Genomic DNA, 23,172 nt, shown 5'->3' with positions numbered 1-23,172 from the left:
TAACAGTGGGCGACAGCTAACAGAATGGTATTTAACGAGGAGAAATACAAAGTCCTACATCTGGGCAAGAAAAATGAAAAAAGTACATGCAGAATGGGAGGAATTGGGCTAAGCAGCAGCACGTGTGAAAAAGACTTGGGTGTACTAAGGCGGCTCTCGCACGGGCCTTTTTTCCCTTTTTCTTTTAAACCGCTTTTAGCGAATGCTACACAGTCTGTTGATTTCAATGGGGCTTCTCAGACAAGCATTTTAGTGTGGCGTTTCTAACGCAAGCTAAATCGATTGCTGTACTATTTTTCGGTGTTGCAGCACTTTAACGCACCACATAACCCATTGCAATGATGGGGTGAGTTAAAAACTCTAAGGGCTCATGTCCACGGGGAAAATAGGATTTAGGATCCGCAGCGGATTTCCTGCATGCGGATCCGCACCCCATAGGGATGCATTGACCACCCGCGGGTACATAAATACCCGCGGATCGTCAATAAAAGTGATTTAAAAAAAAAATGGAGCATGAAAAAATCTGGACCATGCTCCATTTTCATGCGGGTCTCCCGCGGGGACGGCTCCGCGGGCTTCTATTGAAGCCTATGGAAGCCGTCCGGATCCGCGGGACACAAAAATCATATTTTACTTACCCGCTCCGTTTCTTCTCTTCGGCGCCGCGCCATCTTCTCTCAGCCGCGGCCGGATAATTTTGCTTCGGACCGGCGCATGCGCGGGGCACGTCACCGACGTCATCGTGCACATCCGCCGGGCCGAAGAATGAAGATCCGGCCGCGACGAGAGAAGATGACGCCGCCGCGAAGAGCAGAAACGGAGCGGATCGGAGGTAAGTTTATTCTCATTTATTCTCCTTTTCGGCGCTCATGTCCGCGGGGCAGGAGGGACCCGCTGCAGATTCTCCATGGAGAATCCGTAGCGGGCCCGATTTTCCCCGTGGACATGAGGCCTTAAGCATTTTAGATCTGCGTTTTAAAACAGTCAAAGTATTAAGAAACTCAAGAAATATTGTAACAAGATTTGTAGTGGTATAATAACGGAAAATGTATATGTGGATAAGGATGTACCTAACAACGTTTCTCTTCATTCTGTATTATGCAACACATTTTTTCTGAAAATAAAACAAATTTAAAAAAAAAATTCTTAAGGCCGCCTGCACACGGGCGGAAATCCCGCGGCGGGATTTCCTGCGGGATTTCCGCCGCTCAAAGCCTGCATAGGAGTGCATTGCAATACGCACTCCTATGCAGACGGCCGCGGTTTGGCCGTGCGAAATGTCGCGCGGCAAACAAACCGCGGCATGTCCTATTTTTCTGTTCAAATAAATTTTATTGCACATCGACAGCTTGGTCACATTTGTAAATCACTTCAACCTTATCTAAACAAGCAGTGAAATAAACTATTGTAGATGGGTCTGCTTCAGAGACTTATTATGTGGGCAGAGGGTTAGCAGAGAAGAAGAGACAGAAAACAGAGTATCATGGGGGATTAATGTTGCGCTTCCCCCAGTAATCCTAAGGCATCTGGTCTGCGTTGACGCCTTGTTGCGCGTTTTCCCCTTCTCTCCTCTCCGTCTTGGTCTATGTTACAGGACTGGGTGTCCAGTCTCGTCCCGTCTTGTAGTTCTGATATGGACCTTTCCTTTGCTGTCGACCTTAGTTTTACTTACTTACTCTAAAGACACAGTGGGGGGGGGGGGGGGGATTTGTCCGGGGGGTGGGAGAGTAGGGTAAGGAAGGAGGGAGGCAGAAGGCATGTCGTATCTGTGTGAGGCTCTGCGAGCCCCGCACAACAATAGATCACTCACCCGGCCGCCGGCTCCGGTCTGCGCATGCGCCGGCACATGAAAGAGCCGGGGCCGCTGGGCGCCGGTGAGTACGCGCTCGTCTCTGCAGGCGCTCAGGTCGGGTCCCGCGGCGAGAATTCTCGCCGCCGGATCCGACCCGCTCGTCTGCAGGCGGCCTTAAAGTATTAGTTTTTACAAACTCCGTTGTGAGACTGCCTTATAGATCATAGACTGAACATGAGTCGTCACTGTGATGCAGCAGCCAAAAAGGCAAACACAATTCTGTGATGTATTAAGAGAAGCATAGAGTCTAGATCACGTGAGGTTATTATCCCCCTCTACTCTTCCTTAGTCAGACCTCATCTGGAATACTGTGTCCAGTTCTGGGCACCCCACTTCAAAAAAGACCTAGACAAACTGGAGCAAGTTCAGAGAAGAGTTACCAAGATGGTGAGCGGTCTGCAAATCATGTGCTATGAGGAACGGTTAAAGGATCTGGGAATGTTAAGCTTGCAGAAGAGAGGGCTGAGAGGAGACTTAATAGCTGTCTACAAATATCTGTAGGGCTGTCACCGTGCGGAGGGATCAGCCCTATTCTCATCTGCATAAGGAAAGACTAGAAGCAATGGGATGAAACTGGAAGGGAGGAGACGCAGATTAGATATTAGACAGTGAGGGAGATCAATGAGTGGAACAGGTTGTCACGGGAGGTGGGGAGTTCAATGGCAGACAGACATCTGTCTGGGATGATTTAGTGAATCCTGCATTGAGCAGAGGGTTGTAGCCGATGACCCCGGAGGTCCCTTCCAACTCAACCATTCTACCTGTTTTTAACCCTTTCCATTCCAGTGCTGGACCTCATCCAACGTTAAGACTTCTCTGCCTAGCTTTGACGGTCGTGGTCTCGCACATTTCTAACAGTATACAGGACAAAATTCCAAAATTCGAGTGATGGTCAGCCTGTGTAAACAGGAAGTTACTCCTCCATGAATGGTGGCCGGGAGATCTTCGGCGTGATCCTCCTCTGTTCAGCGAGCAACCCTTGCTGCTGTGTGGAAGCTTGGGAGTGATCGTTGGGACGGCCGCTGGCACTTCAGCGCCTGGTTGTTGCCCCTTGTAGAAGTGCTCTTGCGCTGTAGCAATTCTCTGGCAGCTCCTCATGAGTCCCGGCTGTAATCTGTGTTTTTCCTCCTGCGTTTTGCAGTGGACTAACTGTAGCAGCCCCCTTAGTAGACGGCCGCGTGATTGACAACCCCTCCAGTGATGCTAATGATGTAAGTGCTCTCTAGCTGTGCGTGGCAGCATAGTTCTAGGCACACATGAGGGTGGCATGGGCGCCTAGCGTCCTGTAGAGATCGGTGGCTCGATTGTTCTGTGAGACTTTGACTCCAGTCCTCAATTGGTTTTCATTGGCCGTTGATGCGTCCCTTTTCGTTATACGCTTTGTAATTCGCTGATCGGTCCCCTGTGCCTTCAGTGCCACATGGGTCAGGAGACCGTGTTCTGTCAGTACATAGTGACCCTGAGAGGGGCACATGGTGCCCCATTAGTAACTGTGCTGCTGTTATGTTCTCTGTCTGACATGGAACAGATTGGAGCAGCGCTGAGTCTGAGTGTGTGGCTGGTGCCCGCACGGGGTCACGCGGTAGCTGGGGCCACATGGTGCTCGGGGGCCACACGGGGCACACCGCTGGCTCTACATGTACTAATCGGTAATCATAATCTCTTTTATATACCTGAAGTTACCATCCTTATAGTTGAGCCCTTTCTCGTTTGAGCGAGTATTGTCACCGCTAATTCATTCGCAATCGTGCTGCTGGTTTAGACGGGCAGAGGCATCGCTGGCTCCTTTACGTGAGAATCGTAGAGTCCCCGTATAAGCGCATAGGAGGACTAAATGAGTACAATGATTTTTACGCCTCCAGAAAATGAATGAATGGCGAACGATTCTCATTCGTCGGCTTGCGTTTAGACCCGATAATCAACAACTTGCGCTCGATTGACTGATTTTCTGAACTATGATCGTTGCGTCTAAAAGCATAGGCCTGCCTAATGTTCCTTTATCCTTTTTGCAGTCCAAGCCGTATATCTTTGACCGGGTGTTCCAGTCCAACACGTCTCAAGAACAAGTTTACAACACGTGTGCGAGAGCGATTGTTAAAGGTAAGAAGGTCAAATTGTGAGGTGAAGAAAAGCGCAGAAAGCCCAGAAGTGCGTGCTATATTGGAGAGCTCCGCAGTACACTATGGGGTATTTAGGTAACCCCTACCCTGGGCTTCGCCAGACCTTTTATTGGAAGAGATTTGGCTATGCAGAGGACTATATATATGCCAATACACCCCTCTGCCCCTGGACAATATGATGGCCACCTACCCCTATTGTGAAGGGGAAGAAATGGCTTTCCTGCTCTGCTGTCAGCAGCTTTAAGTTACCTTTTACAGACTGTCAAGCGCATAAACGCCCAACGGCCGTCCCACAGACCACCAGCCGCCCCATGGACCACCGCCCAGCTATTGCTGCTGTGCTCTACCCGAGTGAGAGTCGTCCTGTAAATGGGTTGGGGTGGGCTGGGATCGCTAAGGCGGCCTGCCTCTATTCACTATAAACAGGCAGTTCGAAGCGAAAGACCCCACACCCACCCACACACACCTCCTGTTTACACGGGCTGATCGTCGCTCGTTTATAACACTATTCCTCCTCCCCCCCCCCCCCCCCCTTGCGTTTACACGGGCTAATCGTCGTTCATGGCTCTGCCGCATGCAGATTTACCACTTAGATTGTGAGCTTCTGCGTCAAAATCCACAGCAGGACTGTGAGGTGAGGCCTTGGTCTCCGGCGTGGATACATGTGAAGTGGTGCTGACACTTGAGCTAGTGTGAGCGAGGCCCTACGGCTCTGTACAAGGAAACCGCCCCGTTTGACACAAGTTTTTTTTTTTTTTTTTTGCTTTATGCAAAGTAATTGCCCCAGGATGTGGCCTAATAGTGATGGCACCAAAACGCTGCGGTCTGTGCAGAATGTCTAAAGATCTCCAGTTCAGGAGCGTCCGGCTCTCCGGTAACACTCAGGCATCTTCTTGTTTTGCAGATGTACTTGAAGGATACAACGGTACCATATTTGCTTATGGACAGACCTCATCTGGAAAGACCCACACCATGGAGGTAAGTGGATGGCCTCTGCTGCCCTGCCGGTGGGTGAATGTCTGCTAACAGCTTTGTTTCCTTCACAGGGGAAGCTGCATGACACGGATGGGATGGGGATCATTCCCCGAATCGTTCAGGATATATTTAATTACATCTACTCCATGGACGAGAACTTGGAGTTTCATATAAAGGTAATTGGCGCGCGTCCATATAAAGCTGTATGCGCTTGCGTCATTCCTGTCGAAGGGTCCAGTGTTCTCCCCTCGCCTAATGTAGAGCTGCTGTTACTCCAGTTAATATTGCTAGACTGTCGCTACGACGATACCAAATATATATAACTTTTTTTTAATTCTCCTACTTTATTTATTTTTTTAATCTCTTTGGGAAATAAACCACAGGCAGTCAGCCATGGCTACACTGGGGGCAACCAAATGGCACCTTGCAACCTCCTTGTTGGGATGGAGTGGGAGGGGCTTACAGGACCCCCGAACACAGTCTGGGACACTTAAATGTTGCTGTCAGAATTGACAGCAGCATTTAAAGTGTTAACAGCCGCAATCGGCGTTAACACTGATTGCAGTTATTGCGGGTGGGTGTCAGCTGTCAGACAGCTGGCACCCGCCATGTATGGAGCTGGAATGGCTCCTGATCCCACTTCATACAAACTCTGCCCACCCAGGAAGTTAATTGGGCATGAAGAGGTTAAGCATATATGGATGTGAAGTATTGTAGCTATTTTCCTGTTTCCATCCTTGCATTGTAAATGTATACATTAGAATATACAGCTTTCCTTCCTATTAACTGATACGATAGTCTAGCATACATTTTTTTTTTTTTTGCCCCTTGGGACAACAGGGCAGGGTGGAGTGCGCTTTTCTACCCCGCAAATACAAGATGCATAAGGATGGCCAAATGTAGTCAAAAGAGCGCCCTACGGATAACCGGTTCTGATCGATACTTGGCTGCAAAAAAGTATTAAAACATATTTTCTTGATGGCCAGAATGTGATTAATCTGCATCGGAGAGCAGCGTAGGTCTGACATGGAATCCCAGACAAGATACCAACTGTCAAAGTAGTAGATCACTTTCAAATACTTGCCAGATTAAATTGCATTATTGACTTTTTTTTTAAAAAAAAACCTGCCTTGTGAGGCGTGACATGATGGTAATAAACCTGCCACTGCAGGGGTTAATGCAGTCCGTCCAGGATTGTTTCCATCGGTTTATAGGATGGATCAGTTCGCTGCGGGATTCAGTTTTCTTGATCCCATACTGGAGCAGGAAAACCAAAACCTGAACTGAAGGCCAAACCCAGATGTCTAATAGTGCGAGTACACAACAAAACCGCCGTGTGACAGCCACCAAAGGCAGCATTCCCGTAAGTGTATTATGGCCTGACCGCAGTCCGCCGACCTGAACCTGCTGCATCCTATTGGGCTTCTATTCCTTTTGGTTGAAGCCTTTTTGTGTTTTGTGCCCTCGTAGAATCTGAAGCGTTTCTTCGTTGTGTTTCAGGTGTCTTATTTCGAAATCTATTTGGACAAGATAAGAGACTTGCTGGATGGTAAGTAGTGGCTGTGGTCCCGTCTGTTAACCTGTCTCAGATGTGGTCTTATGAGATGTCTCGTTCAGGATATAATGAAGCTTCATCCATCCCTCTTCAATTACCCAGCCCCTCCAGGTTGGACCACCTCAGACCTAAAGGGTGTTAGTTGCGTTTTTGAGCCGTTGTAACGATCCCCAATAGATTGAGTTGTTGGTGCTGTAAGAAAACAATAGATTTCACCCACAAATGGGACAGAATGGGAGCTGCTTCTATAGTCAGAGCATCAATGTTGGCGTCCTATGAAGACCTACTCGCCAGATCCCCCGAGCGACTGGTGCGCCGCTGGCTGCAGTGTGATGTCCAGGCAGTGGGACGGATTACCTGCCATAATGCGCTACTGCCTGGCTGCAGCAGTCGCATGTCCCAGGTGTTGGCAATGTCAGCTTGCTGCAGGAGGCCAGTTATGTCTGTTCCAGCACTTTAAGCTAGTTTTAAGGGGGCGGGGGATTAGGAACACAGCGATACCAAATATGTATTTTTGTTAGATTCTTTTTATTGTAAATATGGCAAAAAGGGGGGCTTTTGGACCTTTTGTTACACTTTGACTAAATATTTAATTAAAGAAAAACTTTATTCTGATATTTCCTTGTTTGTTTTTTTTTTTTCCCCCAGTCCCCACAGAGGACAACTTGCGATGCTTTGATCGCTCCTGCAGTATGATGTAATGCCATAGCATTACACCATACTGTGATCGGGCAGGCATTCTATCAAGCCACCCCACATGGACGGCTTGATAGGCAGTCTGCTAACACAGCCCTGGGGCCTTTCAGAATGCACCCAGCTGCAATGACACCCACATGGCTCCCTGCGATCTCACGGGGAATTGACAGCGGCATTTAAAGGGTTAATAGCGCTGATCAGCTGCGTGGCTGACTGCAGCTATTGCCGCCGGGTGTCAGCTGTAATAAACAGCTGGCACCCACGCTGTATGAAGAGGTCGCGCCTCGATCTCTCTTCATACATGCCCCAACCCCCGCAGGATGTAACTGTACGTCCTATAGCAGGAAGGGGTTAATCCCTTAGTGAGGCAGCCTATTTTGGATCGCAGGATGCTGCTATTTCCGGGGGGAGATTTCATCCCCCCACTCCAAATCCATAATTTTAGTTTTTTTCCGTCCACATGGCGGTACGAGGGCTTGTTTTGCATGTTGATCTGTAGTCGCCATGTTTCTTGGTCTGCAGTACTAAGCTGCTCTAAAACGGTCAGAGATGCTTCCTTTCAGCAGATCTGCCTCCTGGAACAGCCGCCACGTCCTCCTTTTACAGCTGATGCTTTCTTATGTATTTCAGTGTCAAAAATCAATCTTTCTGTCCATGAAGACAAGAACCGCGTGCCGTACGTCAAGGTGGGTGTTGCGGCTGTTAGTTTTTTCTTATGGGTTGTCGTTGCATTCTTGTAACTCTTGCTTTCCTCTCTGAAGGGATGTACTGAGCGTTTTGTATGTAGCCCCGAAGAAGTTATGGATACTATCGATGAAGGAAAAGCGAATAGACACGTAGCGGTGACGAGTAAGTCATTTGTACTAGAGTCAGATGTAATGTAACCTCAGCGGCTCCACTCTTCTTAAAAGGCCCCTGTAGCTTTAAAGACAACATTCCCTCATCCATAGGATAGGCGATAAGTGTCTGATTGTTGGGGGTCTGACCGAGACCACTGAACCGGAATGCCCCATGTGGGATCACATGCTCAACCGCTGTTCTATTCACTTCTGTGGAGAGAAATTGCCAAGGATGTCTATCTCCAGCTACGACAGAAGTGAATGGAGTTCCGCCTGGATATGCGCTTTGAAAAAAAAAACCGTTTTGGCACAGGACAACCCCTTTAATCTCATAAATGGACTACAATGGGTTAACCTCAGAATAATGGCCTCCTTGAAGTATCATTTATGGATATGAAGTGCTTATTGGTTTAAGCTGGAGCATCTTCATAAGAGCACCATAAACAAATCCACTATGCTGGACATCATTAGTTGTACAATGAGCAAAAGCAGAGTACATGCTAAAATTGGTCATAGAATCCTAGAATGGTAGAGCCTCAAAGGTCATGGGGACCTCCGAGGTCATCAGCTCCAACCCCCTGCTCAGTGCAGGATCACTAAATCATCCCAGACAGATGTCTGTCCAGCCTTTGTTTGAACACTTCCATTGAAGGAGAACTCCCCACCTCCCATGGCAACCTGTTCCACTCATTGATCACCCTCACTGTCTAATATCTAATCTGTGTCTCCTCCCTTTCAGTTTCATCCCATTGCGTCTAGTCTTTCCTTGTGCAGATGAGAATAGGGCTGATCCCTCTGCACTGTGACAGCCCTACAGATATTTGTAGACCGCTATTAAAGGGGTTGTCCCGCGCCGAAACGGGTTTTGTTTTTTTTTCATACCCCCCCCCCCGTCCGGCGCGAGACAACCCCGATGCAGGGACCTAAAGAAAAATCCGCACAGCGCTTACCTGAATCCCCGCGCTCCGGTGACTTCTTACTTACTGGCTGAAGATGGCCGCCGGCATCTTCTCCCTCGGTGGACCGCATGGCTTCTGTGCGGTCCATTGCCGATTCCAGCCTCCTGATTGGCTGGAATCGGCACGGCACGTGACGGGGCGGAGCTACACGAAGCCCCATTGAGATAAGAAGACCCGGACTGCGCAAGCGCGGCTAATTTGGCCATTAGACGGCGAAAATTAGTCGGCTCCATGGAAACGAGGACGCTAGCAACGGAGCAGGTAAGTGAAAAACTTCTTATAACTTCTGTATGGCTCATAATTAATGCACAATGTACATTACAAAGTGCATTAATATGGCCATACAGAAGTGTATAGACCCACTTGCTGCCGCGGGACAACCCCTTTAAGTCTCCTCTCAGCCTTCTCTTCTGCAAGCTAAACATTCCCAGATCCTTTAACCGTTCCTCATAGGCCATGATTTGCAGACCGCTCACCATCTTGGTAACTTCTCTGAACTTGCTCCAGTTTGTCTGTCTTTTTTTTTTTTTTAAAGTGGGTTGCCCAGAACTGGACCCAGTATTCCAGATGAGGTCTGACTAAGGAAGAGTAGAGGGGGTTAAAGGGGTTGTCCCGCGGCAGCAAGTGGGTCTATACACTTCTGTATGGCCATAATAATGCACTTTGTAATGTACATTGTGCATTAATTATGAGCCATACAGAAGTTATAAAAAGTTTTATACTTACCTGCTCCGTTGCTGGCGTCCTCGTTCCCATGGAGCCGACTAATTTTCGCCCTCCGATGGCCAAATTAGCCGCGCTTGCGCAGTCCGGGTCTTCTGCAGTCTTCTATGGGGCCGCTCGTGTAGCTCCGCCCCGTCACGTGCCGATTCCAGCCAATCAGGAGGCTGGAATCGGCAATGGACCGCACAGAAGCCCTGCGGTCCATGGAGACAGAGGATCCCGGCGGCCATCTTCAGCAGGTAAGTATGAAGACGCCGGACCGCCGGGATTCAGGTAAGCGCTGTGCGGGTTGTTTTTTTAACCCCTGCATCGGGGTTGTCTCGCGCCAAACGGGGGGGGGGGGGGGGGTTAAACAAAAACCCGTTTCGGCGCGGGACAACCCCTTTAATGACCTCACGTGATCTAGACTCTATGCTTCTCTTAATACATCCCAGAATTGTGTTTGCCTTTGAGTGCAGATGTCACCTCAGGCTGTACCCATTTGAGTGGGGCTTATCAGTGTTTGACTCTCCCCCACTTATTCGAAATACGCATCATCTGTATCTCATTGTGTCCTTTTTTTCTTACCTCTGTCGCGTGCGTAAAAAGGAAGAAGCCCAATTCCTTAACTCCCTTTTAGACACAACGAGAATCCCTAAAAATCTTTTTTGAGCGATTTCTCGTTCTGTCTAAATGCAGGGACATCATGTAGTTTTTGTGCACAAGTCGCTGATCCCTGAATTCTAGCTTGCTGTTATCAGCCAGCTGCACTGATAAGATTCTCTGTGCCTGTGTCCTGCTGTGAATTCACAGCGGGGCACAGGCTGTAAGCACAGAACACTACAGCTGTTTGCATATGCAAAGTAGCTGTATTCTATTAGCAGCCGCAGCTGTCCCGCTCTGCCTGCATAGCTCTATACTAGCGAATTAGCTACTATAAAGTTATGCAAAGACGATCGCTCAAAACTGTCACTCAAACTATCAGTGTAAATGGGGCTTTACTGAGCAAAGATCTGTGGAAGCTGGAGTGCAGGTGAATATCCCTCCACATGGGGACGGTCATCTGAGGAATAGGACATTATATTAATAAGGGACCATCAATCTGAATAGCCGTACTGACGTACACAGATGAGAATTACAGCCCTCAAAGGGATATTCCAGCCTTGACTGTTAATCTTCGAGGTCGAATTATAGTTGATGCAACTTTCCAATATTCTTCCTGCATCAATTTGTAATGTTTAGGGTGGACACCCACTGGCGATATTTTCTTTCTTGCCCTGCGAGAGCACAGGAAAACTCTTGCAGCGCAAGAAAGACGCCGAAATAGAACCGGCATATCACCAGTGTTTTCAATGGGGCCAGCGGCAGCAGAGCTAGCCCCATTGAAAACAGGGAGAATTCCACGGACTTCTGTCGCAGAATGATATCCCATTGCTTTCAATGGGATTGCCACTGCTGCATTGAAAGCAATGGGATATCATTCTGCACTTCTGCCCTTAACCCCTTAACGACGGCCCCATCGGGAAACTACGTCCTCAGAAAGTGGGCCTTAATCCTAGAGGACGTAGTTTTATGCATCCTCTTTGGATTGATGCCCACTGGCCTGAGGACGTGACAGCTCCATGCTGTCGGTGCCCGCAGGTAGCCGACAGCATGGAGCTGTCATCCCAGGATGCGGGCAGTCCCCCCCGGCATTGCGATCGGCGCTATGCAATGGATAGCGCCGATCGCAAAAAAGCAAAGAAAAGTGCGTAAAAAGTTAGATATTCAGCTGCTATGATGGATCGGATCCATCACGGCAGCTGAAAATACTCACACGGCTTGTCGGCGGTGTCCCCCGGAGATCTGGTCCTCCCGGACCCGCCGGCGGCCTTCTGCGCATGCGCGCCTGACGATGACGGCACGCGCACGCGCAGAAGCCCGGGTGTCCCCGGCAAATTTAAAATCTCCTGGCTCCCGGCTCCTGAAGGTAGCCGGGAACCAGGAGGTGTTACCGGGGACCACTGTGAGCGGTCCCCGGGCCCGCGATCACCGCTATCCATTGCGATAGCGGTGATCGCGAAAAAGTTTAAAAAGTAAAACAAAAGTAAAGTTTCACCTCCCCTCATGGATCGGATCCATGAGGGGAGGTGAAGATACTCACCCCCGGTCCTCTGCGATGTCCCGATGTCCAGGGACCCGAAATCCCCGTCTGCGCATGCGCGCCCGATGATTGACATCGGGCGCGTGCACAGAGGGGCTCGAGCCCCGGGAAATTCAAAATTGCTCTGCTCCTGGCTGCCATGTGTAGCCAAGAGCAGAGGGATGTCACCAGGGACATGATCACTGTCATCCAATGGATGACAGTGATCATGTAAAGTTAAAAAAAAGTGCAAAAAGTAAAAAAAAAAAAAAGTGCAAAAAGTAAAAAAAAAGCTTTAAAAAGTTAAAAAAAGCTTGCGTTTCATCTCCCCCCACGGATCATATCCGTGAGGGAAGATGAAATGACGTACCTAAGGCCTGCGGATTTATCCGCGGACCTCAACCCAGCTTTTGCGCACGCGCCCGTCACCAATGTGGCAGGCGCATGCGCAAAAGCCGTGGTTTTTTAAAATCTCCCTGCTCCTGGCTACAAAACTTAGCCGAGAGCCTGGAGATTTCACGGAGGGCCGCGGTGAGCGGTTCCTGATCACGTGTTCGCCGTTATCCAAAGAATAATGGCGATCACGTATAAAGTTAAAAAAAGGTGAAGCTTCATCTCCCCTCACTGATGCGATCGGTGAGAGGAGATAAAATTTTTTACCGGAGGCCTCCATATTTGCACCCCGACGCGATCTTCTTCCGTGAACTTTCCCGTATTCTGCGCATGCGACCGCCGGCAAAACACCGGACACATGTGCAGGAGTCGGGGAGCCCAGGAAACTTAATATCTCCTTGCTCTCGGCGACCAACGGTCACCGAGAGCCTGGAGCAGTGACGGGTGGCCTCGTTGAGCGGTCCCCGGTCACGTGAAAAAATGGTAGCGATCTACCTTAGGTCGGTCTCACATGACCGGATAGGAATTACGGATTCCGCATGCGTTTGATTAGCGGTAATACGCAGATCAATCGCATTGGATTACACAATTCCGCTCACATTAGCGGGTTGGAATTGCGTAATCCACTCGCAGAAAAGAGAGCGCAGCTGGTTCTATTTTACTGCGGATATCGGCAACATAGAGCCCATTGTGCTCCATGGTCGTGGATATACCCGCAGCCCATACGCAACTACGTTGTATACGGGCTGCGGGTACCCGCGTCATCGCTAAGCGACGGTGCGGGAAATACAAACAACAAAAAAAAAAGGTGTACTGCGCATGACCGCCCGTGTAAGTACGCAGTTATGCACAGTACATTACGCGGCCGTACGCAGGGTCACAGCCGGGATCCGCTGTGGGCCTCTACAAGCGGATTCCCCATACGGCTGCCTGAGCCCGGCGTTATTCAGACCGCTACCTGTAATACGCAATTTACAAGAAGCCCCGGGAACGCTCGCCTTCCTGCAGTTCCAGGAGCAGCTTGTTGAGCGCCTTCTGTGTGTGAGACCGCCGCACCTCATCAAGCTTATGGAGACTCACAGAGCGCCACTTTTTACACCCCATCCCCGCCACTGAGGTCAAAAAATGACTCCCAAAAAGCATGAGAGGAGGGGGGATACACGGTTTTATTGCCCCATGTGCCCATCCCAACCAGCCTCCATAATTACCCGTCTTTGGAAATACTACACAGTTCACATTATTACTTTTATCTGAGATTTGGGGAACGCCGAAAAGGGCGTGGAGGGGGGGGGGATTTTAGGGAGTCAATTTTTATTCCGTACAAATGAGCAATGGGGCCTGGGATTTATTCAGTTATGCCCTGCAATCCAACGTGTGTTCCCTCCATTACAGGCCTTGCCATGTTTCCTGTAAGTAGATTAGGGCCACAATGGGTATGTTTTTGAACACGGGACAAACGGGGGTATCCATTTTGGGGTGAACGTCTTCATTCCTATGTAAACTGTACCCAAAAAAAAAGTTTTTAAATTGACAAAATTGCCAAAAAAATGAAAATTGTATTTTTTTTCTTCTGCTTTGCTGAAATTTATTCAAATACTGTGTGGTCAAAATACGCAGTACACCCCTGGATGAATTCGTTAAGGGGTCTAATTTTTAAAATGGGGATATTTGTGGGGGTCTTTATAGTTTTGGACGCTCAATGACTCTATAAGTGGGCAATGGGGCCTGGAATTTATTCCGTTGTACCCTAAAATCCAACGGGTGCTCCTTCCATTATAGGCCTAGCCATGCGTCCTTTAAGTAGATTAGGGCCACAAGGGGTATGGTTCTGAACACGGGACAAACGGGGGTATCCATTTTGGGGTGAAAGTCTTCATCCCTATGTGTGCTGTACAAAAAAAACAGTTTTTAAATTGATACAGCTGCCAAAAAAATGAAAATTGTAATTTTTTTCCTACTGCTTTGCTTAGATTTATTCAAAAATTGTAGGGTAAAAATACACAGTACACCCCTAGATAAATTCGTTAGGGGGTCTAGTTTTCAAAATGGGATCATTTGTGGGGGTTCTCTGTCGTTTTGGCCGCTCAAGGGCTCTACAAGTGTGCAATGGGGTCTAAATCACCTTCATGCTAAATTTCTGTTCTGAAAGCCACCGACTACTCCTTTCATTTTGCGCCCCGTTGTGCATCCAGACAAAAGATTAGGGCCACAATGGGTATGTCTCTGAACACGGGAGAAACAGGGGTATCCACTTTGGGGTGCAAGTCTTCATTCATGTGTGTGCTGTACCAAAAAAGCAGTTTTTAAAACGACAGAATTGCCAAAAAAACGAAAATCACAATTTTTTCCTTTTGCTTTGCTTCAATTCATTCAAAAACTGTGGGCTCAAAATGGTCAGTACACCCCTAGATAAATTCATTAAGGGGTCTAGTTTTCAAAATGGGGTCACTTGTGGAGGTTCTCTTTGATTTTGGCCGCTCAAGAGCTCTACAAAAGTGCTATGGGCCTAAAACTCCTTCAAGGAAAATCTATGTTCTTAAAGCCACCGACTACTCCTTTCGTTTTGGGCCCCATTGTGCATCCAGACATAAGATTAGGGCCACAATGGGTATGTCTCTGAACACGGGAGAAACAGGGGTATCCATTTTGGGATGAAAGGCTTCATTCATGCGTGTGCTGTACAAAAAAAGCTGTTTTTAAAATGACAGAATTGACAAAAAAATGAAAATCACAATTTTTTCCTTTTGCTTGGCTTGAATTCATTCAAAAACTGTGTGGTCAAAATGGTCAGTACACCCCTAGATTAATTCGTTAAGGGGTCTAGTTTTCAAAATGGGGTCACTTGTGGGGGTTCTCTTTGGTTTTGGCCACTCAAGAGCTCTACAAAAGTGCTATGGGGCCTAAAACGCCTTCAAGCAAAATTTATGTTCTGAAAGACACCGACTACTCCTTTCATTTTGGCTCCCGTTATGCATCCAGACATAAGATTAGGGCCACAATGGGTATGTTTCTGAACACGGGAGAAATGGGGGTATCCATTTTGGTGTGTAAATCCTCATTTTCATGGGCTCTATAGGAAAAAAATATGTCTTTAAAATGACATATTTGCAAAAATATGAAATTTTATTTTTTGTCCCCTAAATTGAACTAATTCCTGAAAAGAACTGGTGGGGTCAAAATACTCATGACACCCCTCAGTGAATACACTAAGGGGTGTAGTTTTTAAAATGGGGTCATTTGTGGGTGTATCTATTATTCTGACACTTATGAGCCTCTGCAAACTTGGCTTGGTGCAGGAAAACAAAGTGCTCCTCAAAATGCTGAAAAGTGATGTTAAATTTGTACATCCTCTAAATGGTTAAAAAAAACACAAAAGTTTTTCAAGTGTGCATTCAGAATAAAGTAAACAGATGGAAATACATATCTTATCAAAAATTTGTACAGTATGTTTGGACATATTTGAGATATTACGGTTGAAAATGTGAAAAAATGACAATTTTTTCAAAATTTTTCCAATATTGGTACTTTTAATAAATATACACAAATTATATCGGTCTCTTTTTACAATCTAAATGAAGTACAACATGTGGCGAAAAAACAATGTCAGAATCACTGGGATATGTAAAGCCTTTACGGAGTTATGCCACGTTGAACGACGCATGTCAGATTTCCAAAATTTGGCTCCGTCACTAAGGCGCAAACAGGCTTCGTCACTAAGGGGTTAAAGTCTCTGTTTGTAGCCAATGGGAAGCTTCATCGTTACTTTCAGAGGATTCAATCTGTCCAATGCTGGTCAGGTGTTTGAAAACTGGGTAACTGTAAGGCCGAGCCCATACGACTGGGTGGATTCTGCATGTTGGTGGCCCACAGCTCATGCCGGCTGTGAGCCTGGCCACTGACCTTTCATTCTGCAAGTACCTGTATTGCGGATGACTGCGGAGCAATACAGGTATTGCAGTGCAGGTTTTTTCTTCGCATTTCCCACACCATCACTTAGCAATGACGCAGGTACCCGCAGCCCATACGCAATGTTAATTTTGCTTTTCGCTTGTGGAATATGCAATTTGTATCCGTGAGTGGAGAGGAAAACTCGAAATGACATGCCTTTTAATTCCTATGGTTTACCGTGGGAAGTCCGCATGGATGCAGATCGTGGAATCTGCAGTACAAATCTGGTCGTGTGAACCCGGCCTATACAGCCAAGCACCCGTGGTTATCTCTTGGCCAGAGTCCTGGAGTGATGGATGTTTAGTGTCTAATATTTGGTGATTTAAGCTTTATTTGATGGAAGCTGAGCCTGTGTAACCCCGCGCCCCTCGGGACTTTATCACCTTTGCTTTACAGACATGAATGAGCACAGTTCTAGAAGTCACAGCATTTTTTTAATAAATGTCAAGCAAGAAAATACACAAACGGAGCAAAAACTGAGCGGTAAACTTTACCTGGTGGACCTGGCGGGTAGCGAGAAGGTGAGCAATGTGAAGCATCGTAACTGAATTGGTAACTTCCTTGTGTGTCTGTTTGAAGTATTTGAGATGCACTTTTTTTTTTTCTTCTTTAACCTTGGCCCGCTTCCCAGTGTCTTCCTAAGTTGTTTGCTTGTGCTTTGAAAGATGTTTACGCCGTTCTCCGATAACCCGCCGTCAGATGCAGCCCACACAGTATTATGAGGCTTCAGGCTACATGCAAATTTTTAGCTCAACTTCCAATTTTAACAATCAAGCTGTAGACTTGAGGAATCGGGTGGATTGCTTACAAGTCCGTGCGCCCTTGTGGACTGCAGATGTCATTCAGTTACACTTGGAAGTTGTTACGGACTCCACGTGGCGCCTTCTGTGTAGCAGATCCCTCCTACCTCCCAGACATGTAGGCGGTGGGCATAGAGGCAGGACTGCATCCATGGGATGACGTTGCCACATAATGCCGGCTTTACTCTAAAGGAGACGCCAAAAGGGAGTCTTGTGCTCCCCACCTTAATCGCTTGTAGGAACCTTGTATGTGATGCACAGAACCACCAATCAGCCTGGCGGTTTCCTGGGTTCTTGAGGTATTAGGAATTTATAGTAGTTACTAATGTTTAGGATTAGAAACCTGGAAGCCCGACGACTCCTACATGAATGGGCAGTTTCTGGTTTTACTGTAGGGAAGCTTTGGTGCTGGAATACCTTTTGTATTACTTCAAAGTGTTTCTCCAGAGCTATAAGGCTGCATCACATGATGCGGATCCGCAGCAGACTTCACCCCTTCCTTTTTTTTTTTAAATTGGCTTCAAACTGGTGGAATCTGCTGCATATCTGCAACTTAAAGGGGTTGTCCCGAGGCAGCAAGTGGGTCTATACACTTCTGTATGGCCATAATAATGCACTTTGTAATGTACATTGTGCATTAATTATGAGCCATACAGAAGTTATAAAAAGTTTTTTACTTACCTGCTCCGTTGCTAGCGTCCTCGTCTCCATGGTGCCGACTAATTTTTGGCCTCCGTTGGCCAAATTAGCCGCGCTTGCGCAGTCCGGGTCTTCAGCAGTCTTCTATGGAGCCGCTCGTGCCAGAGAGCGGCTCCGTGTAGCTCCGCCCCGTCACGTGCCGATTCCAGCCAATCAGGAGGCTGGAATCGGCAGTGGACCGCACAGAAGAGCTGCGGTCCACGAAGACAGAGGATCCCGGCGGCCATCTTCAGCGGTAAGTATTGAAGTCACCGGAGCGCGGGGATTAAGGTAAGCGCTCCGGTAAACTTTCTTTACTTCCCTGCATCGGGGTTGTCTCGCGCCGAACGGGGGGGGGGGGACAACCCCTTTAATGCACACAATCAGCTGTGTGAGAGCTCGCCCTCCGAGGAGGCTCTGGCACCTCCACTTCTGAGAGTCACCTGGTATAGACCTCTTACAACCCTACTGTCAGCATCAGCCAGCGGGCCCTGCCATGACCTTGTCATCAACAAGAGGTTCATACTGTGTTGGAATTGGGCTGGAAGTGAATGTGGCGACACTGTTGGATCCCAACTGGATTGGTTTTCCTTTCTGGATAACCCTTTTAATATTCACTGTTCTTTCCTATTGTCCGCTCTGTTTACACAGGCGCAGCGGCTGTGTCCACGTCTCCGTATGGACGAGCTGCTATGTTGGGCGGCTGTGTCCACGTCTCCGTATGGACGAGCTGCTATGTTGGGCGCGGCGGCTGTGTCCACGTCTCCGTATGGACGAGCTGCTATGTTGGGTGCGGCGGCTGTGTCCGCGTCTCCGTATGGACGAGCTGCTGTGTCCGCGTCTCCGTATGGACGAGCTGCTGTGTCCGCGTCTCCGTATGGACGAGCTGCTGTGTCCGCGTCTCCGTATGGACGAGCTGCTGTGTCCGCGTCTCCGTATGGACGAGCTGCTGTGTCCGCGTCTCCGTATGGACGAGCTGCTGTGTCCGCGTCTCCGTATGGACGAGCTGCTATGTTGGGCGGCTGTGTCCGCGTCTCCGTATGGACGAGCTGCTATGTTGGGCGGCTGTGTCCGCGTCTCCGTATGGACGAGCTGCTATGTTGGGCGGCTGTGTCCGCGTCTCCGTATGGACGAGCTGCTATGTTGGGCGGCTGTGTCCGCGTCTCCGTATGGACGAGCTGCTATGTTGGGCGGCTGTGTCCGCGTCTCCGTATGGACGAGCTGCTATGTTGGGCGGCTGTGTCCGCGTCTCCGTATGGACGAGCTGCTATGTTGGGCGGCTGTGTCCGCGTCTCCGTATGGACGAGCTGCTATGTTGGGCGGCTGTGTCCGCGTCTCCGTATGGACGAGCTGCTATGTTGGGCGGCTGTGTCCGCGTCTCCGTATGGACGAGCTGCTATGTTGGGCGGCTGTGTCCGCGTCTCCGTATGGACGAGCTGCTATGTTGGGCGGCTGTGTCCGCGTCTCCGTATGGACGAGCTGCTATGTTGGGCGGCTGTGTCCGCGTCTCCGTATGGACGAGCTGCTATGTTGGGCGGCTGTGTCCGCGTCTCCGTATGGACGAGCTGCTATGTTGGGCGCGGCGGCTGTGTCCGCGTCTCTGTATGGACGAGCTGCTATGTTGGGCGGCTGTGTCCGCGTCTCCGTATGGACGAGCTGCTATGTTGGGCGGCTGTGTCCGCGTCTCCGTATGGACGAGCTGCTATGTTGGGCGGCTGTGTCCGCGTCTCCGTATGGACGAGCTGCTATGTTGGGCGGCTGTGTCCGCGTCTCCGTATGGACGAGCTGCTATGTTGGGCGGCTGTGTCCGCGTCTCCGTATGGACGAGCTGCTATGTTGGGCGGCTGTGTCCGCGTCTCCGTATGGACGAGCTGCTATGTTGGGCGGCTGTGTCCGCGTCTCCGTATGGACGAGCTGCTATGTTGGGCGGCTGTGTCCGCGTCTCCGTATGGACGAGCTGCTATGTTGGGCGGCTGTGTCCGCGTCTCCGTATGGACGAGCTGCTATGTTGGGCGGCTGTGTCCGCGTCTCCGTATGGACGAGCTGCTATGTTGGGCGGCTGTGTCCGCGTCTCCGTATGGACGAGCTGCTATGTTGGGCGGCTGTGTCCGCGTCTCCGTATGGACGAGCTGCTATGTTGGGCGGCTGTGTCCGCGTCTCCGTATGGACGAGCTGCTATGTTGGGCGGCTGTGTCCGCGTCTCTGTATGGATGAGCTGCTATGTTGGGCGCGGCGGCTGTGTCCACGTCTCCGTATGGACGAGCTGCTATGTTGGGCGCGGCGGCTGTGTCCACGTCTCTGTATGGACGAGCTGCTATGTTGGGCGCGGCGGCTGTGTCCACGTCTCCGTATGGACGAGCTGCTATGTTGGGCGCAGAGGTGGTGTCCTTGTCTTTGTATGGACGAGCTGCTATGTTGGGCGGCGGTGTCCGCGTCTCCGTATGGACGAGCTGCTATGTTGGGCACAGCGGCTGTATCTTTGTCTCCGTATGGATGAGCTTCTACGTTGGGCTTGAGTAAATAAAGGTACCGAGGCCCCTTCTTTCTGCTGGCGATCACACAGGTACATTCACTAAGTAGTCTCCTAAAATGCAGGTCTGATGCCTTGCATATAACTCTCCATTTGTGGTTGTATTTACATTTTGTGGTAGTTGGGAAGCAAAAATCCATACTACAACACGATCAGTGGGGTCAAGGGCAGTGCTCCTCCGCTGATCTACCTTTTGGCCTGCTCTGTAAATAGGTCGTCTGCACTTTATACCTGGAAAACCCTTCTGTGTATCATCTGTCAGTAATACAATTTATAGCATTGCTGACCAACTTAATTTAACTTTTTTCTCTTTCCTTCTGCTTTTAGGTTAGCAAAACTGGAGCTGAAGGTGCGGTGTTGGATGAAGCAAAAAACATTAATAAGTCTTTGTCATCTCTTGGCAATGTCATCTCAGCCCTAGCGGAAGGCAATGTACGTAATAGTTTACTATTTCCAGTGTTACGTGCTTTGCGGACCCCGACTCTCCTCCGGGGCGCCATCGTTAAATAAGATTTTCCCTAAGTGGAAAGGCCGTCTTCAGTTTTATTTTCCAGCTGGATGAGTGTTTTCCATTGATATTTTGAGGCTGTTCACTTTGTAATGGACTGTTCTGACTTCTTCCTTACAGGTTTATATTCCGTATCGTGACAGTAAAATGACCAGAATCCTTCAAGATTCTCTGGGAGGAAATTGCAGAACCACTATTGTAATTTGCTGTTCACCGTCCTCTTACAATGAATCGGAGACAAAGTCTACACTTCTATTTGGGCAAAGGTTGGTAATGGAAGCTTCAGATCTTTTTAAAGAGCATTTCTAGGTAAATGCTATTGACGACGTGTCCTCAGGTTAGGTCCTCAGTACAAGTTAAGCTGCTTGTAGTCCGCCGCTCGGAGGCTGAGCGCCTATTCACAGCACACAGAGTACGGAGCGGAAATGGATCGCTCACGCTGTGCAGAGGCCAGTGCTGGTAAGTATGGGCGCAGCCGTCCTTGCATCCTTATTCTGAGTATAGGTAATCAATAGTATTTGCCTGGAAAACACCTGACCTGGCAGTGGGATTTACTGACCCAAACGCTGAACATAGAGCTCTATAAAAAAAACTAAGTTTGAGTTTATAAACCCATGTTTGGGCTGGGGCACACGTCCATATTATGGATGCAGAAATGCGCCCTTAATATGCTTGGCTGAAACTGGCATAGTAGCTCTTTTTAGATGCCAATCTTGGCAAGGAAACTGGCACATTTACCTCCATATTCACTGTTGGGGCAATGCCTTCTGCTGCCTTTTCTCTCCTCAGTATTCCTTATGGAGGAGGAATGTTTAGAGACCCTCTTTTCGACTGGTTATTGAGGTGCAATATAGAAATATGGTTTAAATGGCGTGCTGAGGAAGAGGGGGCAGCGTAGGGAAAAACAAAACCTTGGTAGGCTTACTACTTGTATCTTAAGACTTCATTTCTGCCTTTTATTAGAGCGAAAACGATCAAGAATACAGTGTGTGTTAATGTGGAGCTTACCGCTGAGCAGTGGAAGAAGAAATATGAGAAGGAAAAGGAGAAAACCAAGACTTTGCGGAATACAGTGCAGTGGCTGGAGAATGAGCTGGCTCGCTGGCGTAAAGGTGTGTTGATGCTCCCATCGTTGGTCTTGCTCTAGTGACCAGGAATTGTTCGCTGCTCTTTACACATTTTAGTCTTACTTAGATCGCGGCAGGGAAGAGGTTAACGAGGGGGAAGGCGTCCCGCAGTCGCAGCGGGACGCCGGCTACTAGTGACAGCCGGCTCCCGATGCAGGATAGCGCGAGATCTGCTATAATCTTGCGCTATCCCTATGATGTAAGGGTACGTCATTTTGCGGGAAGTACCCCGCTGCCATGACGTACCCTTACGTCTTGGGGCGGCAAAGGGTTAAAAATGGATCCGTTAAATGAACATAAAAAATGGAACCAGGCAGGTTTCCGTTCAGTTTTGTTGCCCATTGACTGTAATGTGAGCAAAACCCATTTGTTTTCCTTTAAGCGGACACCGTGCCGACCTCTGGGCTTCATGAAAAAACAAACAGTAATCAAGTGTAATTAAAGGGAGAATAACTGAAGCCCATTGAAATCAGCGGATCTTACAGATGATGCATTTTTTTTCCTGCCTCGCTTATCCTCTGATGGAAATGCCATGCTGTGTGCCCGCCGTTAACTTGTCCCGTCTTGCAGGTGAGACTGTACCCGTTGAGGAGCAGTTTGATAAGGAAAAGGCCAACTTGGACGCATTTGTAGTGGATAACGTGGTAGCGAATGACAAGCCCACAGTCACCCTGGCTGCCAACTTTACGGATGCTGAGAGGAGGAAATGTGAAGACGAGGTTACTAAACTGTACAAACAACTGGATGACAAGGTGAGGCATCAGAAGCCAGTACTAGTATATTCATCTACTTGGTTAATAATCTATTGCCCCCCTCGTAGTCTGTCGCTGACCGTCCGATATACATATTGCTTACTGATTGTAAAAATGTAGTCTGCAGCTCTGCTGCTGACAGCAAAAACACTGCAGCCCCGATGCTCTTCCAGAAAACGCTAAACAGTCTGTAAACCATTAGTTTAGTCTTTATATTGGGACTATGGTGGGGTGTGAGAAACTCAAAAGCTGATTTGTCTTTAAGGGGTTGTCTGTTCTTGGTCCGACTCCTTCCCCATGCTATAACAAATGGTGATACTCTCCTCTCCCCGCTGTGGGTCTCCCCTCCGACAGACTTACAGGCAGCGTCAGCCTATTTATGGGACGCCACTGGCTGCAGTGACTAATGGTTCACAAATCACCAGAGCAGTGGACCGAGCAGCGGCGTGGGGAGTATATCCCTATTCTAGACCGTTGAACGGGGTTGCACCGTAAACCTACAACTCGGACAACCCCTTTGATGCAGTCATGTAAATGTCTTGGACTTTTAAAATATTTTTGAAAATGGTCAAATTTGTTAGTAACCGTCTGTTTTATAAGGATGTGAGACACAGAC

At 48.7% G+C, this 23,172-nt stretch overlaps 1 protein-coding gene across 1 annotated transcript in view; it reads left to right on the top strand.

The window, feature by feature from the left end:
* The first annotated feature begins 341 nt into the window (after nucleotides 1–341).
* The window catches only part of KIF5B (kinesin family member 5B), a 46,849-nt gene continuing 24,018 nt past the window's right edge, over nucleotides 342–23,172 (top strand). Inside the window, exons 1-13 of the mRNA XM_066584710.1 lie at nucleotides 342–346; nucleotides 2,994–3,063; nucleotides 3,865–3,952; nucleotides 4,877–4,950; nucleotides 5,019–5,123; nucleotides 6,448–6,496; nucleotides 7,829–7,884; nucleotides 7,960–8,047; nucleotides 16,558–16,682; nucleotides 20,497–20,601; nucleotides 20,798–20,943; nucleotides 21,641–21,789; nucleotides 22,375–22,556. Coding sequence (XP_066440807.1) covers nucleotides 342–346; nucleotides 2,994–3,063; nucleotides 3,865–3,952; nucleotides 4,877–4,950; nucleotides 5,019–5,123; nucleotides 6,448–6,496; nucleotides 7,829–7,884; nucleotides 7,960–8,047; nucleotides 16,558–16,682; nucleotides 20,497–20,601; nucleotides 20,798–20,943; nucleotides 21,641–21,789; nucleotides 22,375–22,556 — 1,242 coding nt within the window. The remainder of the gene's footprint in view (nucleotides 347–2,993; nucleotides 3,064–3,864; nucleotides 3,953–4,876; nucleotides 4,951–5,018; nucleotides 5,124–6,447; nucleotides 6,497–7,828; nucleotides 7,885–7,959; nucleotides 8,048–16,557; nucleotides 16,683–20,496; nucleotides 20,602–20,797; nucleotides 20,944–21,640; nucleotides 21,790–22,374; nucleotides 22,557–23,172) is intronic.

This window comes from Eleutherodactylus coqui, chromosome 12 (assembly GCF_035609145.1).
Source record: "Eleutherodactylus coqui strain aEleCoq1 chromosome 12, aEleCoq1.hap1, whole genome shotgun sequence".
Taxonomy (NCBI): Eukaryota; Metazoa; Chordata; class Amphibia; order Anura; family Eleutherodactylidae; genus Eleutherodactylus; species Eleutherodactylus coqui.
This window is presented reverse-complemented; position numbering and strand designations above follow the sequence as displayed.